This window comes from Hippoglossus stenolepis, chromosome 6 (genome assembly GCF_022539355.2).
Source record: "Hippoglossus stenolepis isolate QCI-W04-F060 chromosome 6, HSTE1.2, whole genome shotgun sequence".
Lineage (NCBI taxonomy): Eukaryota > Metazoa > Chordata > Actinopteri > Pleuronectiformes > Pleuronectidae > Hippoglossus > Hippoglossus stenolepis.
This window is the reverse complement of record NC_061488.1, coordinates 24,750,052-24,773,686: the sequence shown is the minus strand read 5'-3', so window position 1 is coordinate 24,773,686 and position 23,635 is coordinate 24,750,052. Positions and strand designations below refer to the sequence as shown.

The 23,635-nt window shown below is 42.1% G+C and overlaps 1 protein-coding gene across 4 annotated transcripts in view; it reads left to right on the top strand.

The window, feature by feature from the left end:
- Positions 1-18,466, top strand: part of plagl2 (pleiomorphic adenoma gene-like 2) — a 42,170-nt gene extending 23,704 nt beyond the window's left edge. For 2 of the 4 annotated variants that reach the window (XM_035158902.2, XM_035158903.2), the window contains exons 2-4: positions 9,739-9,904; positions 9,989-10,494; positions 11,725-18,466. In XM_035158902.2, coding sequence (XP_035014793.1) covers positions 10,148-10,494; positions 11,725-13,177 — 1,800 coding nt within the window. In that variant the 5' untranslated portion in view covers positions 9,739-9,904; positions 9,989-10,147 and the 3' untranslated portion in view covers positions 13,178-18,466. The remainder of the gene's footprint in view (positions 1-9,738; positions 9,905-9,988; positions 10,495-11,724) is intronic. The other 2 variants (XM_035158907.2, XM_035158908.2) reach the window with 2 other exon arrangements.
- Positions 18,467-23,635: the final 5,169 nt, after the last annotated feature.

Sequence of the window (23,635 nt, the reverse complement as noted above, 5' to 3'; positions counted from 1 at the left end):
TTTTATACCCAAGTTTAAACATTTAAGAGAGTTGAAAAAATCATGTCAACATTTGAAAAAGGAAATTAAATCTTGGAAGAACATTCGTCCTTACTACATGTATTCTTCCTAACAGGGACTGTGGTAGAGTGGATCATTTACACAAATCCATTTTGATCTTTTAAGGGGATATAGTTTTCTTTTAGCAAATTAGCGTAATGTGGTGTAATTTTTATTCCCAAATGTTTTAAACTTTGTGGCGTCCAGTGAAAAGGAAAAGACTTATAATTGTTTCCTGTTGGTGTCGTATGTAGGAGACAGGTATTGGATTTATTAAAGTTTATTCTATATCGTGAATATTTTTCAAATTATTCTATCGTACCACAGAGAGATTGGTATTGAATTTCCTGGGTCAGTAATATATAGGATTATATCATCAGCACATAGGGATAATTTATGTTTATTATTATTAATCTTCAGTCCTTTAATGCAGGACATGCTGAAAACAACCACTCTGTATTTCTGGAAACAGCATCTGTGGGGGGCTGGACATTTTGTGATTTTGCAATTTGTTAACATATAAAAATGACGGCTAACCCGCTGCTTTTTCCTTATCAAATTTACGAACATGGGAATACATCTTGTCAGGCACCTTGGATAGTTGAACAAGTGACCAAACATTATTTTAAAAGAAATTGATGATGACTATTTTAATATTTATATTTATAAATGATGCTTCTAACGTGTGACAGATGCAAAAATGAAAAACAAAAAGAAAAGAAATATCTCCGAGTGAAAAAGCGGTGACACACACATGTAGAAGACACCGACCAAGATGTCAAGAGAGTTTGCGGGGATGAGGACCGACACAGGTGTCTGTGTGTTGTGCAGAAAATGGGATCTCCGCAGCTGAGTTTATACGTCACTTCCTGCCTCTGCCTGCTGCACCCGGCGGCTCCACCTCTCGCCTGAATAAAGCAGAGGATTTGTTGCTGTTGTGAACACGTCTGAGCAGAGAACCACCAGCTGTGCATGTGTGAAAGGCAAACTCTGGGTAAACAACATAGCCAATTCTCCGCATTTCACCCACAGGTCATGTCTGAAAATGGCTTAACAGACACGCCCAGTGTAAAATGGGCAGAGTGGACTCAGTGTCACCTCCAACAACCTGACTGACCCCTGCGTCCTCCTCACCAGCTCAACATAGCACACACAGAAATGCACACACACGCACGCACGCACGCACGCACGCACACACACGCACACAAATAATGCACGTTAATGTGTAATATACACTTCCACCGTCATACTGTGCCTTTGTGCCATCGTCTGTGTCTGTTTTTGTGTCTTGTACCACAAACATTTGTGTGTTGACAGTTTGTAGAAGATTTACTAGTGATACCGTGGCTGATGCCTTCGGCTGCACCATCAATGTGTTCCTCTGTTGTGCTGCAGATGGATGGCTGTGACCTCACATTCTCTGTAGATCATCTTGTTTTGGAGATATAAACATGTGTTTGCACTTCGCCCTGAAGCACATCTCCTTCTCTTCTCCAAGTTTAGCGGTGTTGTCATACGTTAACTTGAATGTGTCCGTATGACGTCTTAGGCTACACTCTCACTGTGCTGTGGTTTTTTGTGCAGTGCCCTTCACAGAGTCCTTAACACCGGCTTTTCTGTTGATTACATTCGTATGTTTAAATGCTATCTAAACATCATTGCAATGTAGAATTATGAATGTAATGTACTCTTGATGAATGCCTGATTGTTGCTTTGGAGTCACATATTCATCTGCCTGGGGGTCAGCCAATTGCTCTGTGGTTTGACCACCTGAGAGACATATACACATGTACAATACAACACTTGCCAATGCTGTTTCAGGCTAATATAAGTCCGTAAACCTTTCCTTATCATGAGTTTTTATGAGCATGTTAAATTTGTAACTTACACAGCTGCTTGGCTCCATAATAACAATCTAAGCACATGGTGTAAAGTGTATTTAGGCTGCATCCAAATCCACTTTTGCTAGTAGTAAATAAGGTGACAGTGGCAGGTTCACAAGGGTTATATATAATGTCCCAGTAAACCTGGCCTTTAAAAGCCAGGTTTCATCTTACTGGATTGGGACTATAATGGTTGATTTGCCAGGTGGTAAGAGATAAGGCTTCTGGACAGAGGAGGCGATCTGCTAAGACCATCTACCATCTGCTGTGCGCCCCTGTGTGTCCACGCATTGTGTACTATAGACAAATGTCTTCATAATGTGCCCTTCAGATACCCGTGAGGCTTGTGTTGGTAATACGTTCCATCCTTTTCATCATTTCCATCCTTTCCTCCGCCTCACTATTGAAATGGTGCCTGACCACACCTCATTGTAAGAGTAACACTCCAATGGGCACTCACATGGGCGCAAGTACATTTGGTTTTAAATCAAGTGGCTGGAGTCTTGTGTCTAATCCTCATAGATATTGGCATTTTATCAAGGAGTTTAGGCCTTTAATCACTGTATAATGATCAATAATAATATTTGAAATTGATGCTGCCATCAATCTCACCTGGAACAAAAAACACCCATTCTCCTCAGACAATTAACATTTCCCTTGTCTTTGTTTAATAGAATTACACGTGAATATAACTGTGACTTCTTTTAATTCAACATTAGTCTCTTCACTGTAGCTGTTTTTCTTGAGACATTATCTTTCAAATTTGAGTTTATACCAAACAACAGCAGACCTTATTTCCCCATACAAATTGCATGTAACCTGTCATAGTAAATATTTAAAATAAATAATAATAATAATAAACCTCTCATCGCTGCAGGAATATCCATTTAATAGTTTCTAGTGACTCACTGTTCATGCTACATATTTTTTCTGATATTTGGAGGTTTCCATCCCACATCACGCTTGATGACAAACTGGTGTACATTTATAAACCATAATAGCTCAGTAATGAACTATGGAATGATTCAAATGCTCACAGAACCCCCAGACACCAGCAGCAAACAGTATCTAATTATTCTATTTATTTATTCCAAGCAAAACACTGTTTCTACTTCTTTATATGTCAAAAATCCACCGCTTCGTGTGCAGCTAGTGTTCAGTCAGAGGATCAGTTTAATGTTGGAAACCAGTGGCCATTATCGGAACAATTAAGGAACATTTTCACTGGGTGGAAGTGTCAGGGTGAAGTCAGGAGAAGAAGTCCGTGCAGTGGTGAAGTAAAGGTGTTCCCTGGTGACAGTTAGATGAGCCCTGCCTGACCCCCCCCACACACACCCTCCAAACAGACCACAGCCTGGGCTATGTTTAGCCAGGGCAGCAGTTCTGGTTTCACGGCCACATCCCGGCGCGATGTGGCGGCTGGGACTAACTGTCGGGATGGGTGAGGGTTTGGCATTGGCAGAGCTGAGCTCTGGCTGTGGGCGAGGACTCCTTCCTCTTCCCCCTCCACCCCTCCATCCGCCCCTCCGTGTGCAGAGCTGCACCCCGGGTCAGAAAACACACTGAAGAGGAACTGAAACCTGGGGGTGGAGGAGGGGAGGTGGGAGGAAGGATGGAGGCAGAGAGACGGAGGTTGAAACAGACAGAGAGTTTGAGCTGTGTTGTTGGTGCGGAACAAAACTCAGGCCTGCTGCCAAGTTAAAGGATAATAAATTCGCCCTGTAAGTCATTTTAAATCACATAATAATGACACAGTCTTCATTCAATCATTCACAAAAATATCTACATTAAAATCATTTCTATTGGACAGTAATTAATTACGGCACGCTGCCAATTAAAAAGTGCTTTTAAAACCCTGTTTATTTACAGGTTGCGCTCTCCTGCAAGTTCCTTTCGTTGAAGCACCAGAGCTGTTCTCTAAATGTGACTGCCTCTACCAATTACTTTCAGTATTGATCATTGTTTAGGTTAATAATTCAGTGAATAAAACTAAACCAAAGCACGATAACAAAGTCCTCACATGTGAGAAGCTGTAAACACATGTGTCACCTGTGTGGTTGGTAATTCATTTGAAGAATACATGGCTTATCAAAATTGTGGCCAAATAAGTTTTTTTTTTTTTCTATGAATTAATCAACTTAGTCTTTTGCTCTTCTGTAAATGTTGTGCACATGCAATGAAGTGTGGAAGTCCAAAGTGTGAAAATGATTAATACATGATTTGTCAACTTAATTATTTATTGATAGACAACATTGTTTATTTTTGTTCCTTAATCTAAAAAGTTGGACGGGACACATTTCCTTGTTCTATCAATTAATTACTGATTAATTATTTGATTGAAAAAACAATCCTCCAAATGTTTTGACAATGAATGAAGTGTTAAATTATTTATCCATCACGAGAACCAGAAATGTAATTGTTCCATGTTGAGTAGTGAGCCCAATTCACCCCAAAAATCGAATAATCTCATCTGATATAATATAATATAATATTTAAAGAAATGAGTTTTGCTGGAAATGTTTTTGGACTTGTCTGAAGTGAGTTGGTGGCGGCCACGCTGTCGTCATCTGCCACTTCTGGTCAATGTGTTTAGTAAAGCATGACCTACACCACCACCCTGCCCCCCCCCAACCACCAACTCCCCAAGCTTCCCTACCCCCTTCCCGCACCTCTCTCTGGAGTCACTTGACTGGTGCAAAGACCCCTGACTCCACCACTGCAAATGAATCCTGTTTTCCCTCCCTTTTTTCCTCTTTATCCCTTTATCCCTCGCTCGTTTACCTCACTACTGTCTCCCTCAGAGACTGACCAAGGAGGAAATCCCCTGAGAATCTATTTCATTATTATTATTATTATTATTATTATTATTATTATTATTATTATTATTATTATTATGCAATGGCAATAAGTCACACACAAGACCAAATATACAAAATATGCCACAAAAGAAGCACTAAACAGAAATGTGTGTTGAAAACCATACATTTGATTTCTAATAAAAGTTGAAACAACAATACACTGACAACACACCACGTCTGAGAAAGAACATTTTAGTGCTTCGATGTAATTGTTTAAAAAAATGATCGACACATTTACAACACGAGTAGTTACATGTGCACTTTTCAAACCAGGCAACAAATGAATGTCGTTACTTAAAATGTTTTTGGTGAATCAATAATTTTGAGTAATTTAGAGGCATTGCATTTTGATAAATCAGAAGTTTTTCACAAGGTTCATGACATTTTCTATTATTTAGCTCAAATGTTGTTGCAACATGTTCACCCCCCAGAGCACTCCCCCTCCCTATGAGTGCGGCTGTTGTCACCTAAGCTCCGCATGATGAACTCACTTGCTATATTTAGTTTGTTCGTATAGTTAAGTCAAGAAGCTTCTGTAGCCACAGCGTCCTGCCATGTGGGCCGTGGTCCTGCAGAGGATACCGGCCTGCTCGGGTCTAGCCTGGTTTGGCTCTGCACTGTGGCCATCAGCAGCATGAAGAGTCTCGCAAACACTGAAGCCCGTCTCCCATGTTGCTGCGTGATGGCTTTGGGGGCAGTGAAGGGGTTAATACCACTCACTCAGCATGCGGGAGCCGTGGCGGGCGGGCAGGCAGGCAGTGCAGAGGCTGACCTCTGACCCCTCAGGAAAGGAATGTGGAAGCTCTTTCATCCAGGACAGAAACCAAAGACACCCGGGCGGTTGGAAAGTGGCAGTTCAATTCTGCTTTCAAAGTTTTTGATTAGGGGAAGTAAGCAGAGGTTCCATGTGAATGTGCTGTGGAGTGTTTGCCGTAGCGGCATCTGCCATTTTGGAATGAAGCTCCCTGGTGCAGCAGTGTGCTGGATACTTTGTGATCACTACTGGGAGGGTGAAGTGTGATTAGTGGTTGGAAATGGCTGCAGTTGTGCTGTTTGTGCTGGTGGAAAACCCTGGTTACGAGGCACTGTGTGCTCTGACCTAGAACCTATACGACCAGAATAATATGTTTGGACTTATGTAACAGGCGACACAGTCATTACCTTTTTCTGACATATAGCACTGCAGCTACAGATTATTTTCACCACCAGTTTTTTCTTGATATATCAATTAATCCTTTATTCCATGAGATGTGTGAAAATAGTTCCCAGAATGCCTTAATGTGCTTGTTTATGCAGACAAAGGCTCCAATATATTCAGTTTACTATCATACGACTAATCACTTCAACTCAACGGACATTAGTTCACAACCCGATCAGCTGCTTGAGGAGTCACTGTCAGATCATATTTAACATGTTTTCACTGTCGTTTACTTGAAGTGAAAAAATCCATTCGTTTTATTTTGATCCCCCACTTTCGACGATTAGAATTAGAGCTGAATAAGTTAGAGCTCCATTTATAAAGCACTATGAACATAACTTTATGTTGTCAGTTTGTCACACGCTTCAGAAGGAAAGCAAAGTATGTGTGAATGTTGTTTAAAACCTGGGGATGGACAGTCAGCGAATAGAGAGGCCTATAATCGAATAGGTTATGTGGCTCTTTTGATGATGTAAATATTCGTAGGACTTGCATGGATCGTAGGTTTAAACAGCTCTCGAGAATGAATTCTGTCTCATCTTCTGCATTAGTACAACAGATTTAATCCTTCACGTAATGAGTTTATCAGCCTGAAGTTCAGCTAAGCATAATTTAAACACAGAAACACACTGTTAGTTTTTAGCATTCAATTTCTTTATTCAATCTTTCCAGCGCTTCAACACATGTGTGAGTGAGGCTGAGAAAAATGTAGAATCACAGCAAAAGTACAGAGAGCAACATCCCTCCTATCATACACTGTCGAGTGAAGAGATTTTAGATTTTACAGTTTAAAATACATATATGCTGACAACAGTAAGGAAACTACAAGAATACAAAGAAAGGAATCACTGTATGTGAAATATTACCTTATGTAAATGTTGTTGTTTCTATTTCAATGTTTGTCACGTACAGACACGTGTGGGTTTTGGTGCTGTTGGAGCGTGAGTGCGTGTGGAGGAGATGGGGCTGTATATCACAGTCGAGCTGCAAACACAACACTGAGGGAACATAATGAGGAACATGCAGCGGCGTGCGAAGTGAACAGCAGTGACACGTGCAAGAAAGATCCCCAAGCCCAGACATCATGAGCTCCATGAGTTGTAGAGGGCCAGTTGATGTTCTGAGCCCTATAAAGGCATAGTGGTTTGTGCAGAAAGGCCGAATTGGAAAAGGTTTATAACTTTCAGGCTGTTCAGCAAAACTGTTTAACAGACAGAAATTTTATTATATATATTTTATTTTATTTCCCTTTAGACATCATACTTATACATATCAAATTCCACTCGATTCAAGCTGTCTTTTTACTGCAACGCTACTAAACTAGTAAAGTCTAGATGTCGGCCCATCAAAACTGAAATGAGAAAACAGGCCACATTTATGGTTTAGCTAAGCAATGCTTATTACTTGATAAAGCTCTCTGTATAGGAAACATGAATACAACACTAATCATAACTCATTGTTTTAGATCTATGTAGAGTTTAAAACGGGTGGAAATAATAAACCAAACAACGGCTGAATTCCATTTAGCTGCCTCAGTTTCTTGTCCCAGTGTTGTTCGTGCTGGCTCTCTGTCACTGTCATGACTTAATGCGGAACCTCAGTAGAACTGTGCTGATGTTAACGTTAATAGTACTTTACTTTTACCATATGAGTCAAAATGTCAGAACATTTTACTTCTCTTTATTTGACTAATTTGCTAAATGTGGTCTACAGTTCTTTATTTCACTGACAACACATGACATAAAATCACATTTGATTTTTGTGTGTGTCAACCGCAGCATTCACTGCTTGACATGGTCAAGATGAGTAATTACTGGTTTATATGAATATTATTTGTAACACTTTGTCTGCATCGTAGTAACAAAGCATCAGCGATGTGAAGGTAATTTTACCGATGAGTAGTGAATAGTGAAAGTGCATAGTGAAAACATGATGATGTTGCAGAGGTCAGGATGAGTCATTTTGGCGTGTTCAGGCCTGAGGGCGTCCATGCGTGAGGTTTCATCTCCACGTGGTCTGTCATGGTGCCTCCTTTGTGGTCAAGCTCCATTTGGTTTATTTCTCTGACTTGACGGTGGCGACCCTCTTCATTGTACTGTGTCTGCCTGTCTGTGTGCGTGCCTTTGTGTGTGTGTATGAGCATACAGGCTTTTGGGGGTGGGGGGTACATGATGTTGCATTCGGTGTGACCAGAACTCTGCGTGTTGTATGTGCTGTTGTGTGCGCAGGAGAGAGGCAGGGCAACACGGCATGGTTCGGGCCAGGAATGTGCGATGTGGGTAGGCTGTACAATAGAGCCGGGCTCCCTGAGGGTGGTCAATGGGACGGGTGTCACCCCCCTGCACCCTCCCCGCTGGGTGATGACCATTACACTACGCTACAGGTGTCAGGTCCTCTTAACCACCGCTGTAACGACACACGTTGTGGGAACAAAAACACATGTATGCACATACACTGAAAGACATGCGTGAGCCATCGGCACGCAAGTGTATCTTGTGTAGAAAACATTTACATGACCACACACACACAACGCTCATATGTGTATTTTTGAGCCACACTTACCAACATGTAGACACGTGTGTTCACACCTACAGCTTACAGTATCTCTATGTAAACATGTGAAAATAACAAGCATCTGCAAAGAGCAGATTCCAGCGTATTTGCTGCCTTTCTTAACTCATTGACCTCTCACACAGAAAGGATGCCATTACAGAGCTGTGTGTGTGTGTGTGTGTGTGTGTGTGTGTGTGTGTGTGTGTGTGTGTGTGTGTGTGTGTGTGTGTGTGGTTGTGTGGTTGTGTGTGTGCATTCTGTCACATATGCCCACATGTGTTACGGTACTCATTTCACGTGACTGACGCTGGGAGCGCGGCTGACATGGCGATCAGTGTTGTGTCCGCTCAACCTTGGACTTAGCTGCTGTGTTAGCTAGCAGGGGTCGCAGAGGTCACTGAGGGTAAATAAGGGAACGCAGAGATGAGAGGGGCAGAGAGTTCAGAAACATGAGTGTGTGTGGTTCATTTGAATAAACAGCAACAGTAACTGCTTCAACACAGTTTTCAGTTACGCTGTGTGTGTGTGTTTTTTTGTGACTCTGTGGTTTGTTTGCGTCAGTTTTCACTGCTGTTGTCAGGAATTTGTTGAATTTAGAGTGACAGGTAGTGCTAGTTCTAGGAAGTCTGAGTTTGTGGCACAACACTGTTCAACCCCCGACACAACCCTCTCTCTTCCCTGAGGCTTGTGTGTGTTTTCCTAAGGATTTCAGGAGCCTTATCCAGTTTCATAACAAGTACATACATGTGCACACACACACACACACACACACACACACACACACACAGCACACAAAGCTGCATTTGTGCACAGCGGTGTCATCTGAAGACACACATAATGAGGGATAAGGCTGTGTAATTACATTAAGTCTTCGCATACTGTTATACAAACAGACGTACTGTGCTGTGACTGTGAGTGAGAGTCATCATTCACAAAACTGTTTTTTTGCTAATCCTGTCACGTCCATCAGACTGTCGTCCGGCTCCCCCTAGTGAGCTCAGAGGACATCTGCTTTTGAGGTGGAATTATGATTCAGGCTAAGCATGTTGAATTAAGGGCTGGGGAGGTTCGATTTTTTTGTGTGTGGATTCTGAGGTTTTGATTTGTCCACATTAATCTATTACACTCTCATTTAAAAGCTGTAAACCAGTGGGAGACTGGAGTCACTTTTAACCTTGTGTTCGTCGTGTGTGCTCTCTCCTCACAGGACAATAAAGATGCAGAGCTGTATTTCCCACTCACCCCCAACCATAGCTGTTGGGACTGGGTGAGGAGGAGAGAAGACAAGAGGAGAGAGAAGGAGAGGAGAGACTGACGCATAGTGAGCGAAGGGAAGTGCAGAGACAAAAGAAAGACAAGTAGAATTATAAGAGGTAAAACTTAGGCTTTAAAGTATTACGATGTTGCAAGCTTGAAAACAATAAGTGTCAAAGAGTGTTCCCTCTATCTCATCACAGATTTTGGCTTACCTCCATGTTACTGCTTGATCTTCAGCCCTTCCTGTGAGCTGTCAGACGCCTTCTTTTCCCACAAAACCCCCACAACTTCCCACGTTGAGCCTGCGAGGCAGGGGAGCCACAAGTGAGTTTTCATGGCAGCGGCACTCTAGGGCTGCCATGGCAGCTGCTGCCGCCGATGCCTCACACCGTATTACCGCACTGACGCTGGAGGAAGAGGGACGACGGACTGCCGTCAAACTGTTTGGGAGCGCCGCCCCGCTGCCACGGACAGAGAGAGAGCGAGAGCGAGAGCGAGAGAGGGGGAAAGAGAGAGAGAGGGAGAGGGGAGGAGAGGGTGAAGAGATAGGGAGAGCGAGCGAGAACGAGTGTTTGGTGTGCGGGGCTCTGTTCGCCTCAGAGGAGAAGCTGCGGGTCCACGCCCTGAGTCACACGGGAGAGAAACCCTTCCGCTGCTCGCATCCACACTGTCCCAAGGCCTTCAGCTCCAAATACAAACTCTTCAGGTATTAAGCCTCCATCACATTGATCAGGTCACATCCTTTGAAATACAGTGTGATGCACAGATTCTTCAGCTTTCTCGCAATCCACATTTAGCCACTTCAGAAAGGAAATAATAATTATTTCTATGAGTTAACCGAAAAAAATTCTAGTATAATCAGTATTTTTTTACTAACAATGGATCACCTGGATCCCTACGGGAAAGGGATTGATGGTAGTTACAAAGCCTCAGAAACCACACTGCAGTTCTGCTCAATACTGTTAAGATGCTTTCAGACATGCACTGAACTCCCGATAATCTAGGGACATTCGCCGGGCTCTAGAGTTACTCCAACCAACCCCCTTGTAAAAAATCTGGATAATGCCTGAATGAGCCCATGTAAGAACATAGCAGGAGATCCTCAGCAGGATTTATTGCGAGCGAGTGGGTTTGTTGATGACGTTTCTAATACGCAAAAATAAAAACTCTCTTAAGTCGTTGACTTAAGAGAGTTTAAGGGCCGACACCAGTGCTGATGCACTGCTAATGAAAAACACTTGATCTCCACAGTGGAATAATACATTACATCCTGCCTCCTGCAGGCTGCGCCACCCCTCACCTGAACGCTTCGACATGTCTGTATTGTTGTCTGAATCTCCTGCTGTGTTGTTTATGGGTTAGGGTTAGGGGGTTGTTAAAGGCAAACTCTGGAGAAAGTCCAGAGCCAATTGTGAGGTCATGTCTGAAAACAGCTATAGTGTCTTTCAGCTCAGTGCTTCACAACCCACAACTTTATTAGCATCATTGGCACCATTTTCAGAGGCAGCAGGCAGCTGTTTTCAGTGAAAAGGCTCAGACAAACTGACCATTCACTTGTTAGCTCTGCTCCAAACAGCAGACAGTAAGAGTTAGCAACAAGCTAGTGAACACAGTGCAGCATTTAGAGCCAGATATTTCCCTCAGCAGTTGTTGGAGACCAAAGACAAAGCTGACTATTGGACTTATATCCATCAGGTGGCAACACAAACAACATGCCAATACTGATTGGTACGTTTTTGATGGGTAACTAAGCTACTGTTTGCTAACACAGTTGCAAAATCAAAAAAAAATTGGGGTCCTGACTATGAAACATTGTGAGTGTTTGATATATGGAAAACAAGTGGTTCGGCTGAAAGGAAGTTATTAGGGAACATTAAGGAATGTTACATGTCCTAAAGCTTCTTTATCATTCAGTCTCTGTTTTGCTCCTTTGCAGGCATATGGCCACACACTCTCCACAGAAGACCCATCAGTGCTCATTCTGTGAGAAAATGTTTCACCGCAAAGACCACCTGAAAAACCACCTGCAGACCCATGACCCCAACAAGGAGGCCTTCAAGTGTGAGGAGTGTGGGAAGCACTACAACACCAAGCTGGGATACAAGCGTCATATGGCTATGCACTCTGCCACGGCAGGGGATCTCACCTGCAAAGTGTGCATGCAGAGCTACGAGAGTACGCCTGTTCTCCTGGAGCACCTCAAGAGCCACTCCGGGAAGTCGTCAGGTGGCACCAAGGAGAAAAAACACCCGTGTGACCACTGTGACCGTCGCTTCTACACAAGGAAGGATGTGAGACGGCACATGGTGGTCCACACAGGCCGCAAGGACTTCCTGTGCCAGTACTGTGCCCAGCGCTTTGGCAGGAAGGACCACCTGACACGCCATGTGAAGAAGAGCCACTCGCAGGAGCTGATGAAGATCAAGACAGAGCCACCAGACATGTTAGGTCTTTTAGCTTCCGGATCCCCGCCCTGCTCTGTGAAGGAGGAGCTCAGTCCAATGATGTGCGGCATGGGTCCCAACAAAGATCCAATGATGGGCAAACCTTTCCCCAGTGGGGCCCCGTTTCCAATGGGCATGTACAACCCCCACCATCTCCAGGCAATGTCTAATACGGGGGTGGGTCACCCACACCCGTCCCTAATGCCCAGTTCCTTGTCTGCAACTATGGGCATGGGCTGCCACATGGAATCCCCTGGACCTCTTCACCCACTCTCCCATCACCATCACCATCATCACCACCATCACCACCACCACCATTCCCCTCCACTGCCTACCCACCACCAGTCTCCGGGTCCCCAGCAGCAGCACCAGCCCCAGCCAGCCCACAAATACCAGCTGGGATCTACCTCATACCTGCTGGACAAGCCCTTGAAAGTGGAGATGGAGAGCTTCCTCATGGATCTGCAGAGTGGCTTGCCATGTCCGGTTTCCTCTGTAGAGCCCCACGCTGCTGCCTCGCCCCCCAAGGACGGACTGGAGCCCACCTCGGGCCTGACGGATGAGCTTTGCGGGGATCACCTCCTGTCCAAGAGTCCTGCGATGATCGCTGAGTCTCTGTGTGCTGCTAACATGGACTTCTCCCATCTGCTGGGGTTCCTGCCCCTCAACCTGCCCCCCTACAGCGCCCCCATGAACACGGGAGGGCTGGTAATGGGCTACACCTCATCTGCGACCTCCTCCTCTTCTTCCTGCTCCTCCTCCTCATCTCTGCACGCTGCCGAGCCCCATGCGGCAGCACCTCTTACCTCTTTGCAACCGCAACCTCAGGAGCAGCAGAGCTCCAGTGGGGGTCTGGGCCTCGGACCCATGCACCCCCTCCCCCCAATGTTCAGCTCGAGCCTTAGTACCACCACACTGCCTCGCTTCCACCAGGCTTTCCAGTGAGAGAGAGCCGGCCCTCGGCTCAGCCCTGCGCAGCCATGACGGCCTCCATGTCTGCCTCAGCTCAGCTCAGCTCAGCTCAGCTCAGCTCAGCATGGATATTTTGGGTGTGGCGCTTCACAAAGCCTGATTGAAAGGTTGGAGAATTTGAATTAATAAACAAACAAATGAACACTTAGAAGCCTTAAATGAAAGTGCACAGCAGCTTTTGATTGAGCCTGAAAAGGAAGTGAAACCCCTTTGAGCAAAAAATGAAAAGGTGAGAAAAGAAGATGAAGCAGCTTTTATTTGGGCTTTTCCCCCCCTTATCCTATAGTTATAACGATGTATTAACCTTTCCTTTTTAATTTCCATTTACCTCAACTTTTATCCCCCTTCCATCCCCTATTTAGTAGTATAGAGGGCAGGATCAGTAGGCCAAAAGGCATGGTACTGCATACTTTATCATGTAATAATTAAAAAAAGTCAAAGATATTTTTTAGTGAAGATTGTCTGTCTTGTTGTGACCCAGAAAAAATATAGTTTGAAGTGGATATTTAGTTTTACTTTATTTTTCTTTTCCAAATGTAAGAACATTGTAGAATGTGTCTCATCTTGACTTTTGAACCAGCCGCTGTCATGACGAGTACAGAGAGGAAGAGATCAGTGAAGGAATGAAGTGAGATAGAAATCAAGCCAACGATTGAACCTTTGCTCTAAAATCCTCCTCTTAAACTGCCAGGCTCGAGCCACAAAAGTGCCTCTAAAAAAGTGCTCTTCAAACAAGATTAAAACAACAATTTGATAGAAGACCTAATTGTTTTCTTTGAACAACTGATGTGCTCCTAGAGTCAGGTCAGTTTCAATGGAAATAGTTCACGAAATGAAAAAAAACCGAGGACCTGCCTCCTCTGGTTGCTGCCAAACACAGAGACCCACACACACTTTGAAAAAAAAAACAGGAAGAAATGTGAAAGTGTGTGAGTTGGTTGACATGGTTGTATCATCATGCTGGCTTCTTTTTTTTTTTTTTTACTTTTCCTCAAGAGAAGCACTTTTTTCTAGCAGACGGCACTTCACCTTTAGGAATCTCCCCAGGAAACCTTTAGTCTCCTCACTTGTGTCCTCCAGAGGTTTTCACTGCCTGAGACTCGTGGTTCCTTCAAAGACCCAGAATCCACCTGGTTTCTTTTGTGAGGACTCTTCTTCCTTCACCCGTCTTCCCTCTAACAGTTATCTTTTTTTTTTTTTTAAAGTTCCCTCGATAACGACATACTGCAGCCGGCTCTCGGCTGCCTGACATATCTAAAACATAGACTATATTTTTGGAATATAACACAGACACATCTTTACGCAGTCTTTTAAAAAGATGCATCATCATCATATTAATGGTGAACCCTGACATATGTGAATGGCAAAGAACAAGAATAACAGTGACAGATGAGGAAAAATGTGGTAAAGAATGTTATTGCAGTGTACGAAATATCTCAAAAATGAATATTATAATTGCTTTTATCTCAGTAAGGTGTATTTTAGGTAGATGTATTAAAACTAAGTGATGATGTTTATGATGTCTGGCAGGTTTACATTTGTGTGTATCTTGCATTTTTTTTGATCAAACAAATGGATGAAGTATTAGCTTTTTCCCTTATGCTTTCTCTGTCATATCCAGTCTTTACCTTTACATGTACTTGAGATAGTATAGTGGATCAGAACTGTGGATGGGAAATATCTATAGACGGCTGTTAGTGGCTTAATAATCAAGTAGGATTTGAACTAGATTGTGTTGTAGGGATGCTGACGTGGATGGCCTATGGATTTATGACTGTAGGTCTTTATCTGGTAGAATATGTAAATCCCAGAGCAGGTTTCACTCCGAGCTCAGTGGTTTTGGATATCTCGGAGTTTAGAGCCTTTTTAACCATTCACCACCAGCCTTTAAAAACCTGAGCCCAAAGTTAACCCTAAACCTCAAAGTGAAACAGGTGCTCCTTTAGCTACTGTTCTGTCCGTGGCATGGCAAACACAAGTGACATATCCACGAGTTCACACGGGGCCGAGCTCCTGCATCACCTGTGACGTCCTCCGTCACAGGAGGAGCCCCGCTCACTCCGCCTTTAGCAGACATTAAATGTTGACTGAAAAAGAACAAAGAGAAGAAAGAAACAAAAAAAAAAGATAGCATATAAACAAGGAAAAATAAAATACATATTGCTGCTTTTAGCCACGGTTGCTGATGGACGACAACTGTAGACCACTAGATCATTTCAATCTTTTGCAAGATGAACAGCAAGCTGAAAACATGCACAAACAGACCCGATGAAGTGTTCAGCAGCCCCGGCCTCCCCCAACCCACCCAGTCACCCCCATATTCCTCCTCCTCCTCCTCCTCCTCCTCCTCTTCTCTCAGCTGCTTTGTAGAGTCAAAGGAAAAGGGTCTGAAAATACGGCGATATCTGGAAGAATGCAGTCACTGAAATTCCCGAGGCTTTGACATTCAAAGCACTGCAGGGGGAAACGCGACTGACTGCGAGACTTGCAGTATCGCTCATAGTCATATATTTGTTTTGTTTGTTGTCATATGATATATTATTTTCTGTTTGTATAAAACAGGACCTCGAAAAACAACACAACACATCACCTCATTTTTATTTGTTTTATTTTTTTTTTCTTACCAAAACCTCGGGAGAAGAAACTCACACTTTTGCACAATTGCTTGTAATCCGATTTGTATACTGTAGGATATGAAAAGCCCAACCATGAGCAGCTGACGGCCCCTGCCTGTTAGACAGGTGAATATTCCCCTTGGAGCAACTGAAAATTCGGAATCACCAAGCAATGATGTTGTAAAAGCTTCCCGACAGTCTGACTGTTTAACCACATCTTCATCGCTGAAATTGTAGATTTTATATTCAGAGTTCTGAACTAATTTGAACCTTATTTTACACTTATTAGTCTCCCCCTGGAAGGTCATTATTTTGATGATGACTCTTGTCAAACGATCAAACTTGTCATTGATCCTAAATAAATTCGCTGTCGGCACCTTTCTGATAAATTTACCTGATATATATAAAAAAAAAAGAGCCAAGATTCAAATTTGATCTTTATTATGAGTTTAAAAATGTGTCTTTAAGAAAAATCCTCCTGGCTCAAGCCAGATTTGTAGCAATCAAATTGAGCATTTATATTTTTGTAACAAAGATTAATTTAATCCTAAAAAAAAGGGTTAAGGAAAAGTTTTGGGCATGTATTAAGTTTGTCCTCCCTGGGTTTCTGTGAGCTAATCTGAATTCTAGCACTTTCAACCTTTAAAAAAGAGTATTTTTTTTTTTCATTTAAAATTTCAGCTTATATGTTCATATGTTTTTTAATTTTGTATTGATCCTGTACATGTATGTGCCATTAGTTTGATGTGTAGACTTTATCAACCTTTGTGTATTTCTCTTCTCCAAAAGAATAACAGTATTTTTGATAGACTTCTCACTAATACCCTTCTTCATACGAGCCCCCTGCCCCTTCCCCTCTGAAGCTTTTGTTTTGGGAAACCAGCTTTGCCTTCTTTCTCATAAATTTATAGAATCAAACTCTGCAGCCAAGTTCTTGAAGAGAGCAGCAGCGACGTGTCTGTTATTCTGAGGCAATGACAAACGATGGTTGTCAGGGGGCGTCGAAGCCACAACCTGACCACAAGCTTCCACTGAGACTGTTGCAACCGAGGCACACCTGCAGGCCATTTATATACAATGTAACTGAATAAACATCGTGTCAGGAGTGACCCCAAATTATAAGCACTTAAAGCAGACCGCCCTGGTCCCTGCTAACAGGAGCAACTTCCTGCTTTAATGACTCGATTGTGTGACTGAGGCCACCATGTTGCAGAGGAGGACACTGTCAGTTTCTCATCGTGAAGTGGATCAACTTAGCAAATAGGCGAAAAATAAACAAATATAATTTTATATTTTTTAAGACGGAAGTGAAAGTGTGTGGTCAGGCTGTGCTCGTGGCTGGAAACACCGACACCATCAGAACTCACAGCTATTGTCTTTATTTTATTTTCAGATTGACCCAGGACTGGGTCAGTCATTAATCAATCCCATCCCGATGTGTATGGAAACCAATTACTGAAAGAAAAAAAACGAATCACCTCAAATTAATAAAATACAGTATTAAATCAAGATTATTGACTGTTTTTAAATAATCCCTATTTACAAAATTGAAATTCGCTTTAAAATTAAAAAAATATTATTGGTATCATAATTTAGATTTGGTTTATAAAAACGTATGTAATGAAGACAAAGATTTGACGTAGCATTTTGAAATTTTGCAAACACACATTTGGATTTAGTGAGTCAAATTTGTGTTTTCTATTACTACGCACTAAGACATCATTAGCAAATTCAGTGAGTGGAAAGTAAAGTCATTTGCTTTAACTTCTCATCTGCTACTTTATCATTTTAAATGTATGGCATCAAAATTGATAGTTAAGTTAAGCTTTTCATTTAGTTGAAAAGAAGTTTATTTTTTGGCAGAAATAAGCTTCCATACACAAGCTAACAGGAAAAAAAGCTGACACCAAACCAGTGCGCGTCAGAAACACTTGATATGAGATGGATGCTCATGTTGCTCTGTTCTGTGGCTCGGCTGTAGATCCATTACCTCGACCTGCACCTACTAGGGATGCACTTATCCTCAACTTTTCCTCTTTACTAGTAGGTGCAGAACATAAAAAAAGTTAAGGGAATTTTTTCATCAGTTTAAGCTGAAAACTGATTTGATTTTTAATAATGCTCTCTCTCTCTCTCTCCCTCTCTTTTTTGCTTTTAGTAAGAAACTGGGTACTGTCTGATGCAGACAACATCCACGTGTAGTTTTATATATTTCTAGCTTAATGTAAGTCTTGCATTCCAACCTCTTTGTGTATCTCGTTTAGTGACATAGCCCTTTATTTTTTATCACTTGCTATAACAGCCACGTCTGGAATAAAAAAAAGGTGAAATAAGGTGAACGAAAATAGAATATTTTGCATTCACTGACACTATTTTATATAGCATGGAGTTTATCAACTACAGGGAGAATTATATAAATAATGTGCTTCAGAGAAAGGAAGAAAACGAGAAGAAGTCTCGCTTTTTTGTTACATATCTCACATGCAATCAGTTGCTGCAGTGTAAAAGTGACAGATTTGTATATTGGTTGATCCAAAGAGATGATGAACACAACAACAGAACTATTGACTTATTGTACAGTACAGTGTATCTTTGAGTTGTCATGTGTTATGTTGAAATGATTAAAAGACAAACCAGCGGTTTCATACCTTGTGTGTATTTTTTTTCTACTTTGGAATATTTCTTCATTTTCTTTTGCAAAATGTAAAATTCCTCTTCAAAAAAGTGATTGAATATCATTTAAAGTGCTGAGTGGCAGAAGAACTTGTACATAACCAGCGTGGAGGACACTGCTCATGTCATTTGTGTTTTGTCTGGAAATCTCAGCAGGGGGAAGAAATTGACATATTTCAGGTTGATAGTTTGATTCTTGTTGCAAACTTGAATTTTATTTCAGGCAACATTTTACACCTTAGTTGGGAATTAAAAAGGTTGTAACTCTCAGGGTAGTTTTCCAGAGTTACTGTATAATCTCGGACACATGTATCTGTTTTCATCCAAATAAATCTAAGTCAGTTCTGTTGATCCAGGGTTTGAACCCAGGATCTCCTTACAGTGAAGCAACTGCTACCCACTGCTCCACCGTGCCGCCCTGGTCTCTTTTCAGTTCGGGAGTTTTCCTTTTATTTTTACTATTAGGTTTTAGCAGACTCCACGGCCGAGGACAGAGTCACGATTAAAAGCATGATCAGAATCAGGTGGGCTGATGATGTTTCTGACACGAGACAGACAAAAATCAAGTAAAGAAAACAAATATATCCGGATGAAAAAGCGGTGCCAAACAAACGTAGAGGACACTGCAGAAGATGTCAAGAGAGATTTTGGTGATAAGGTCCGACGCCGGTGTCGATGTACTGTAAACAAAAACACATAATCTCTGCAGCCGAGTTAATATGTTACATCGTGCCTCTGCCTGCTGCACCACCCCTCACCCTCACCCTGCAGAGATTTCAGTTTTGTTTTAAAAACGTCTGAGCGGAGAATCTCCCACATTGTGCATGAGAAGGACCCAATTCTCCACACAACCTCGGGAGTTCAGTCTACACAAGATACATATGAGAGGACTCTGAGAACGTGGTAAACACAGTAACATTTCCCCAAAAAGACTGTATCTCTGTACTATGTGTTCTCCATGTTCTCCTTTTCATAACTCCTGCAATATCTTTTGACCTCCATTCACAAACCTGCCCTGGGGAGGCTTGACTCCCATTTTATTCTCACAGTTTTTGGATGTGATTTCCGAAAGCAATAAAGCTGAAAGAGAATCACCACACCAAAAAAACACAGTTTACAGTGGCGTCCTTGAATATATCAGGACTATCTGACTGGTGGCTGGTGTCCCCACAGTGTGTCTAACCCACATGTTGGACCAGGGTCTGGACTACGTCTCAGAGAGCTGCACCAGTGCGCCTGCATGCGGAGCTGAGTGTCAGGACGGCCCTAATTATAGTACTATGGAGCTAAACTATAATTACATCAACTTGGCTGACTCTCACGTATACACTTATGGGATGCCAACTGTGCCATAACTCAAGAATAGAAACTCTTTTGGGTTTGTAGAATTTTCTTTGGAGGAACCCAGAGAGTTCGTAAAAAGGATTTGAGAGAGCCGAGACACCACACCACAGACTTTATAATTTGATCAGAGGCCTGCAGACTCCGAACATTTCGGAAACACCAGAAGGCAAGAATTAACACCTTGATACACACACACACACCACACACACACACACACACACACACACACACACACACACACAACACATGTCTTTAGCGTCTTCCACTGGAACTGTCTGGTTAAATCCCACATCCTGCAAACTGCTTGTCTCCAGTCAGTGATAAAACCTTGAACTGTTCACAGTAGGGGGAGGTTCAGGAAAAATGAGTTCTTGTTTCTGTCTGCTGTGCGATGACGTCAATGTTGTGCAAGAGGATGCAACTCTTCAGCTGCAACTACCAGCTACAACCAGTGGGACTGTCATCTCATCATCTAGCTCAGTAATTATTAGCCTTATGACAGGATTCATAGAAAGTTTTGCTCAATAATGTAATTTTTTATTGGCCCAGAGTGGATAATCATACTTTGCTGATGATGTCATGTGTGTGCTAACATTGCTAATTAACCAAAGTACAGCTGAGGCTGATGATTTTAATATTGCTGCCTTTTTACGACCACCAACAGCAAAGGAGACAATCAGGGAGAACATTGCCTTTTTCTATAAACTACTCTCACTGTCTGTGGTCGGGGCAGATTACCCACAAAGTCAGAGCAATGATTTACGGCAGTCAGGCTGGAAAAGCCTCTGTTAAGGTGAAGGGAGAGGGAACTAAGCAAGCCGGGCTACGCGCTATAGGCTAAAGGCTAAAGGCTAACCCGTAGAGACCAGCACTCCCGAGTCTGCTCCTAGCTAACTCCACGTCTCTTACAAACAAGATGGATGAGATGAGAATGAGAATTATGATACATTACCTCATCACTACGCATCCTGCAAACAGCTGTGTAATGGTGTGGTTGGATATTCCAGCCAACTTTCAGCCCCTATACATTAAGTGACTGGGTATTGTCTCAGGTGGGATCTTCCATTTGCCCACAATAATGATTATTCTGACCTGTCTAAATGTATTTGATACTTAATGGTTATGTTAAATCAGTTCTTATTTAGTTCGAGGATTGATTTTACTGCCAAATGGGTTCATATTTATCTTTATACGAGTATGTTGAGTATTTTGATCTTTTATCTATGTTTTGGGGAAATAGACTAATCACAGAGAAAGTGGTTGTGCTCGGTTTGTTTTGGAAACCCTGCCGATTGTAAGCAATAAATCGCCTTTGTTTTGGAAACTGGACACGTCGTCATTTTTGCATGCGTCTAAACAATTAATCAGCAACCGCAGTGGCTCGGGGTCACTTCAATGTCAACAGAGCACACGCCTTTGTTTCTACCACAGAATATTAGGGCCACTTTGGATACAAAAAAGATTCAGACATTTAGAGAATAAAGTCTAATTATTATTATTATTATTATTATTATTATATGAATTGTTGCTGCTATCAGTAATAATCAATAACATCTTTACACTGTTATTGTTTTCATTATAACTAGTCAGAGCTGATACCTGATGTTGCAAAAGTGTTCCTGGTCTGTCTCTTTCTCCTCTCTCTCCCCCTCATCTCCCCATCCCCCCCATCTCTCCCTCTTACTTCTCTCCCCTCTTTCCCACCCATCTCCCCACTCCTCCCCTTTTTTCCATGCTCACCCCAACCGGTCGAGGCAGATGGCCGCCCACATGGAGTCTGGTTCTAGAGGTCTCTTCCAGTTAATGAGGGAGTTTTTTCTCTCCACTGTCGCCAAAGTGCTGCTCATTGTGGCAACTGTTGGGTTTCTCTAAAATGTTTAAGGTCTTGACCTTCTATGTAAAGTGCCTTGAGATAATGTATATTATGATTTGGTGCTATACAAATAGAATTGAATTGAAAAAAATTGATCGGATTTCAGGTTGTTTTGATGAAGTGAAATCTGTAGCTGGTTGCAGAAGTTTCGTTTATTAGTTATTGATCCGAAATGTCCAAATCTTTCCAACTTTACCAGTGTTTTTTCTCTCAAATTTTACGATTTTATTCTCGTAATATTACAACTTTATTCTCGTATATTATTCAGATGACTTTACTCTTGTAAAATTAAAACTTTATTCTCAAAACATTACGACTTTATTCTTGTAAAATTATTCGTAGTCTCGAAATGTGAAATTCACTGAGGCCCTAATACTCCATCATAGATATCTTACTGTATAGTGGTGGTATCTGATGCATGGGCTAACAACAGTGCAGCTAACATTTTTAGGTCCACAACAATCCTATATTAATGTGTAAGGTCCCTTATTTTACGTACGGTAAGGTTCTAAAAACAAAGGTGTCCTTTTCCTTAAAAAGATAAACATTAGCTGATTTCAGTAACGTATAAATTCTGCTGCAGGGATCCCGTTTCTTTTTTTTTTTTACAGCACATCGACACTGGCGTCGGACCTTATCTCTAAAAACTCTCCTGACAACTTCTTGTTCTAGGAGGTGTATGGCACTTTGAAGTATTTTTTGCTTTATTTTAAATGTTTGCATCTGTCACGTGTTGGAAAAGCCACGTGGTGAATCCTCCAGAAGATCTTCTGCTATGTTCTCACATTGGCTCATTTGGACATTCTCGAGAATTTCTTTCTAGGGGGCTTGCAGAAGAAACTCCAGAGAATGTTTGCAGCCTCTCAGTCTGACATTTGTCTTCTTACATACAGCTCTTTAAGAGAATGTCTGGCGATTATTGGGAGTTCAGTGCATGTCTGAAAGCAGCTGCAGCTTAAATTTGAAGGAGTAGCTTGGATGTAAGGTACAAAACATTTAGTGGGAACAAGCCTACTCAAGTTGGTGAGGTATTTCATCACCACCAGAAAAACAAGCAGTTTATGTGGATGACCCTGGTGAGGCTACAAGCTGAGACGTGTCAGTCTAACAAGTTATTGAGTTTACTGTAACTGTGGCTCCAGTTTTCACCTCCATGGAAACAGGGGAAGTTGTGCCAGTAAGTAAGTATTGTATGACCTACCTGTTAGCAGCCTCTTGACCTCAACCCATGAATGTATACAAATCTGGATGACATGTTAATGTACAGCCAAAACACCTTAAAGGGATAGTTCAATGAAAAATGAAAATGCAATCATCTACTCACCACTATACCAAAACACACAGGCCCCGACATTGATATTCAACTCTCAACAGCGTCATTTACACCATGTGGGTTAGGGTTAGGGTTAAATGTCCACTGCTATTTTCCTACGAGGTGCATTCACGGAACCTCGGACACACTATTTCCGCTAGTTTAGCTACTTCCAGTAGACATTTAAGTTTTATAAATGTTGTAAATGGCGTTGTTTCGAGTTGAATATGAATGTCGGGGCTTGCGTACACTTGGGTGCCACCACATGAGCAGTTATGTTTTTTCTGTTTTATTACGTCTGAAGAACGTAATAATTGACTTCACTTGTATCGGATTTAGCTGCTACAAAGTTTACGTCTGATACTCCAGAAGTTTTGTGTGGACTCAAACACCCCATCGGGTCGGGTAGATGATGAGTGAATTATAATTTTTCGGTGAACTATCCCTTGAATCGCCCTCGGGGACTTGCTGCGGTATAGTTCATAAATCCTTTCTATGTTAATGGATGGGACATGAACCAAACTAAAAGGTCAAAGTACACGTCAAATATATTTAGTTTCTGTCATTTTGGTTCTAAAATTAACCGAGGCCAGTCCCTCCAGTTTGTCCACCCT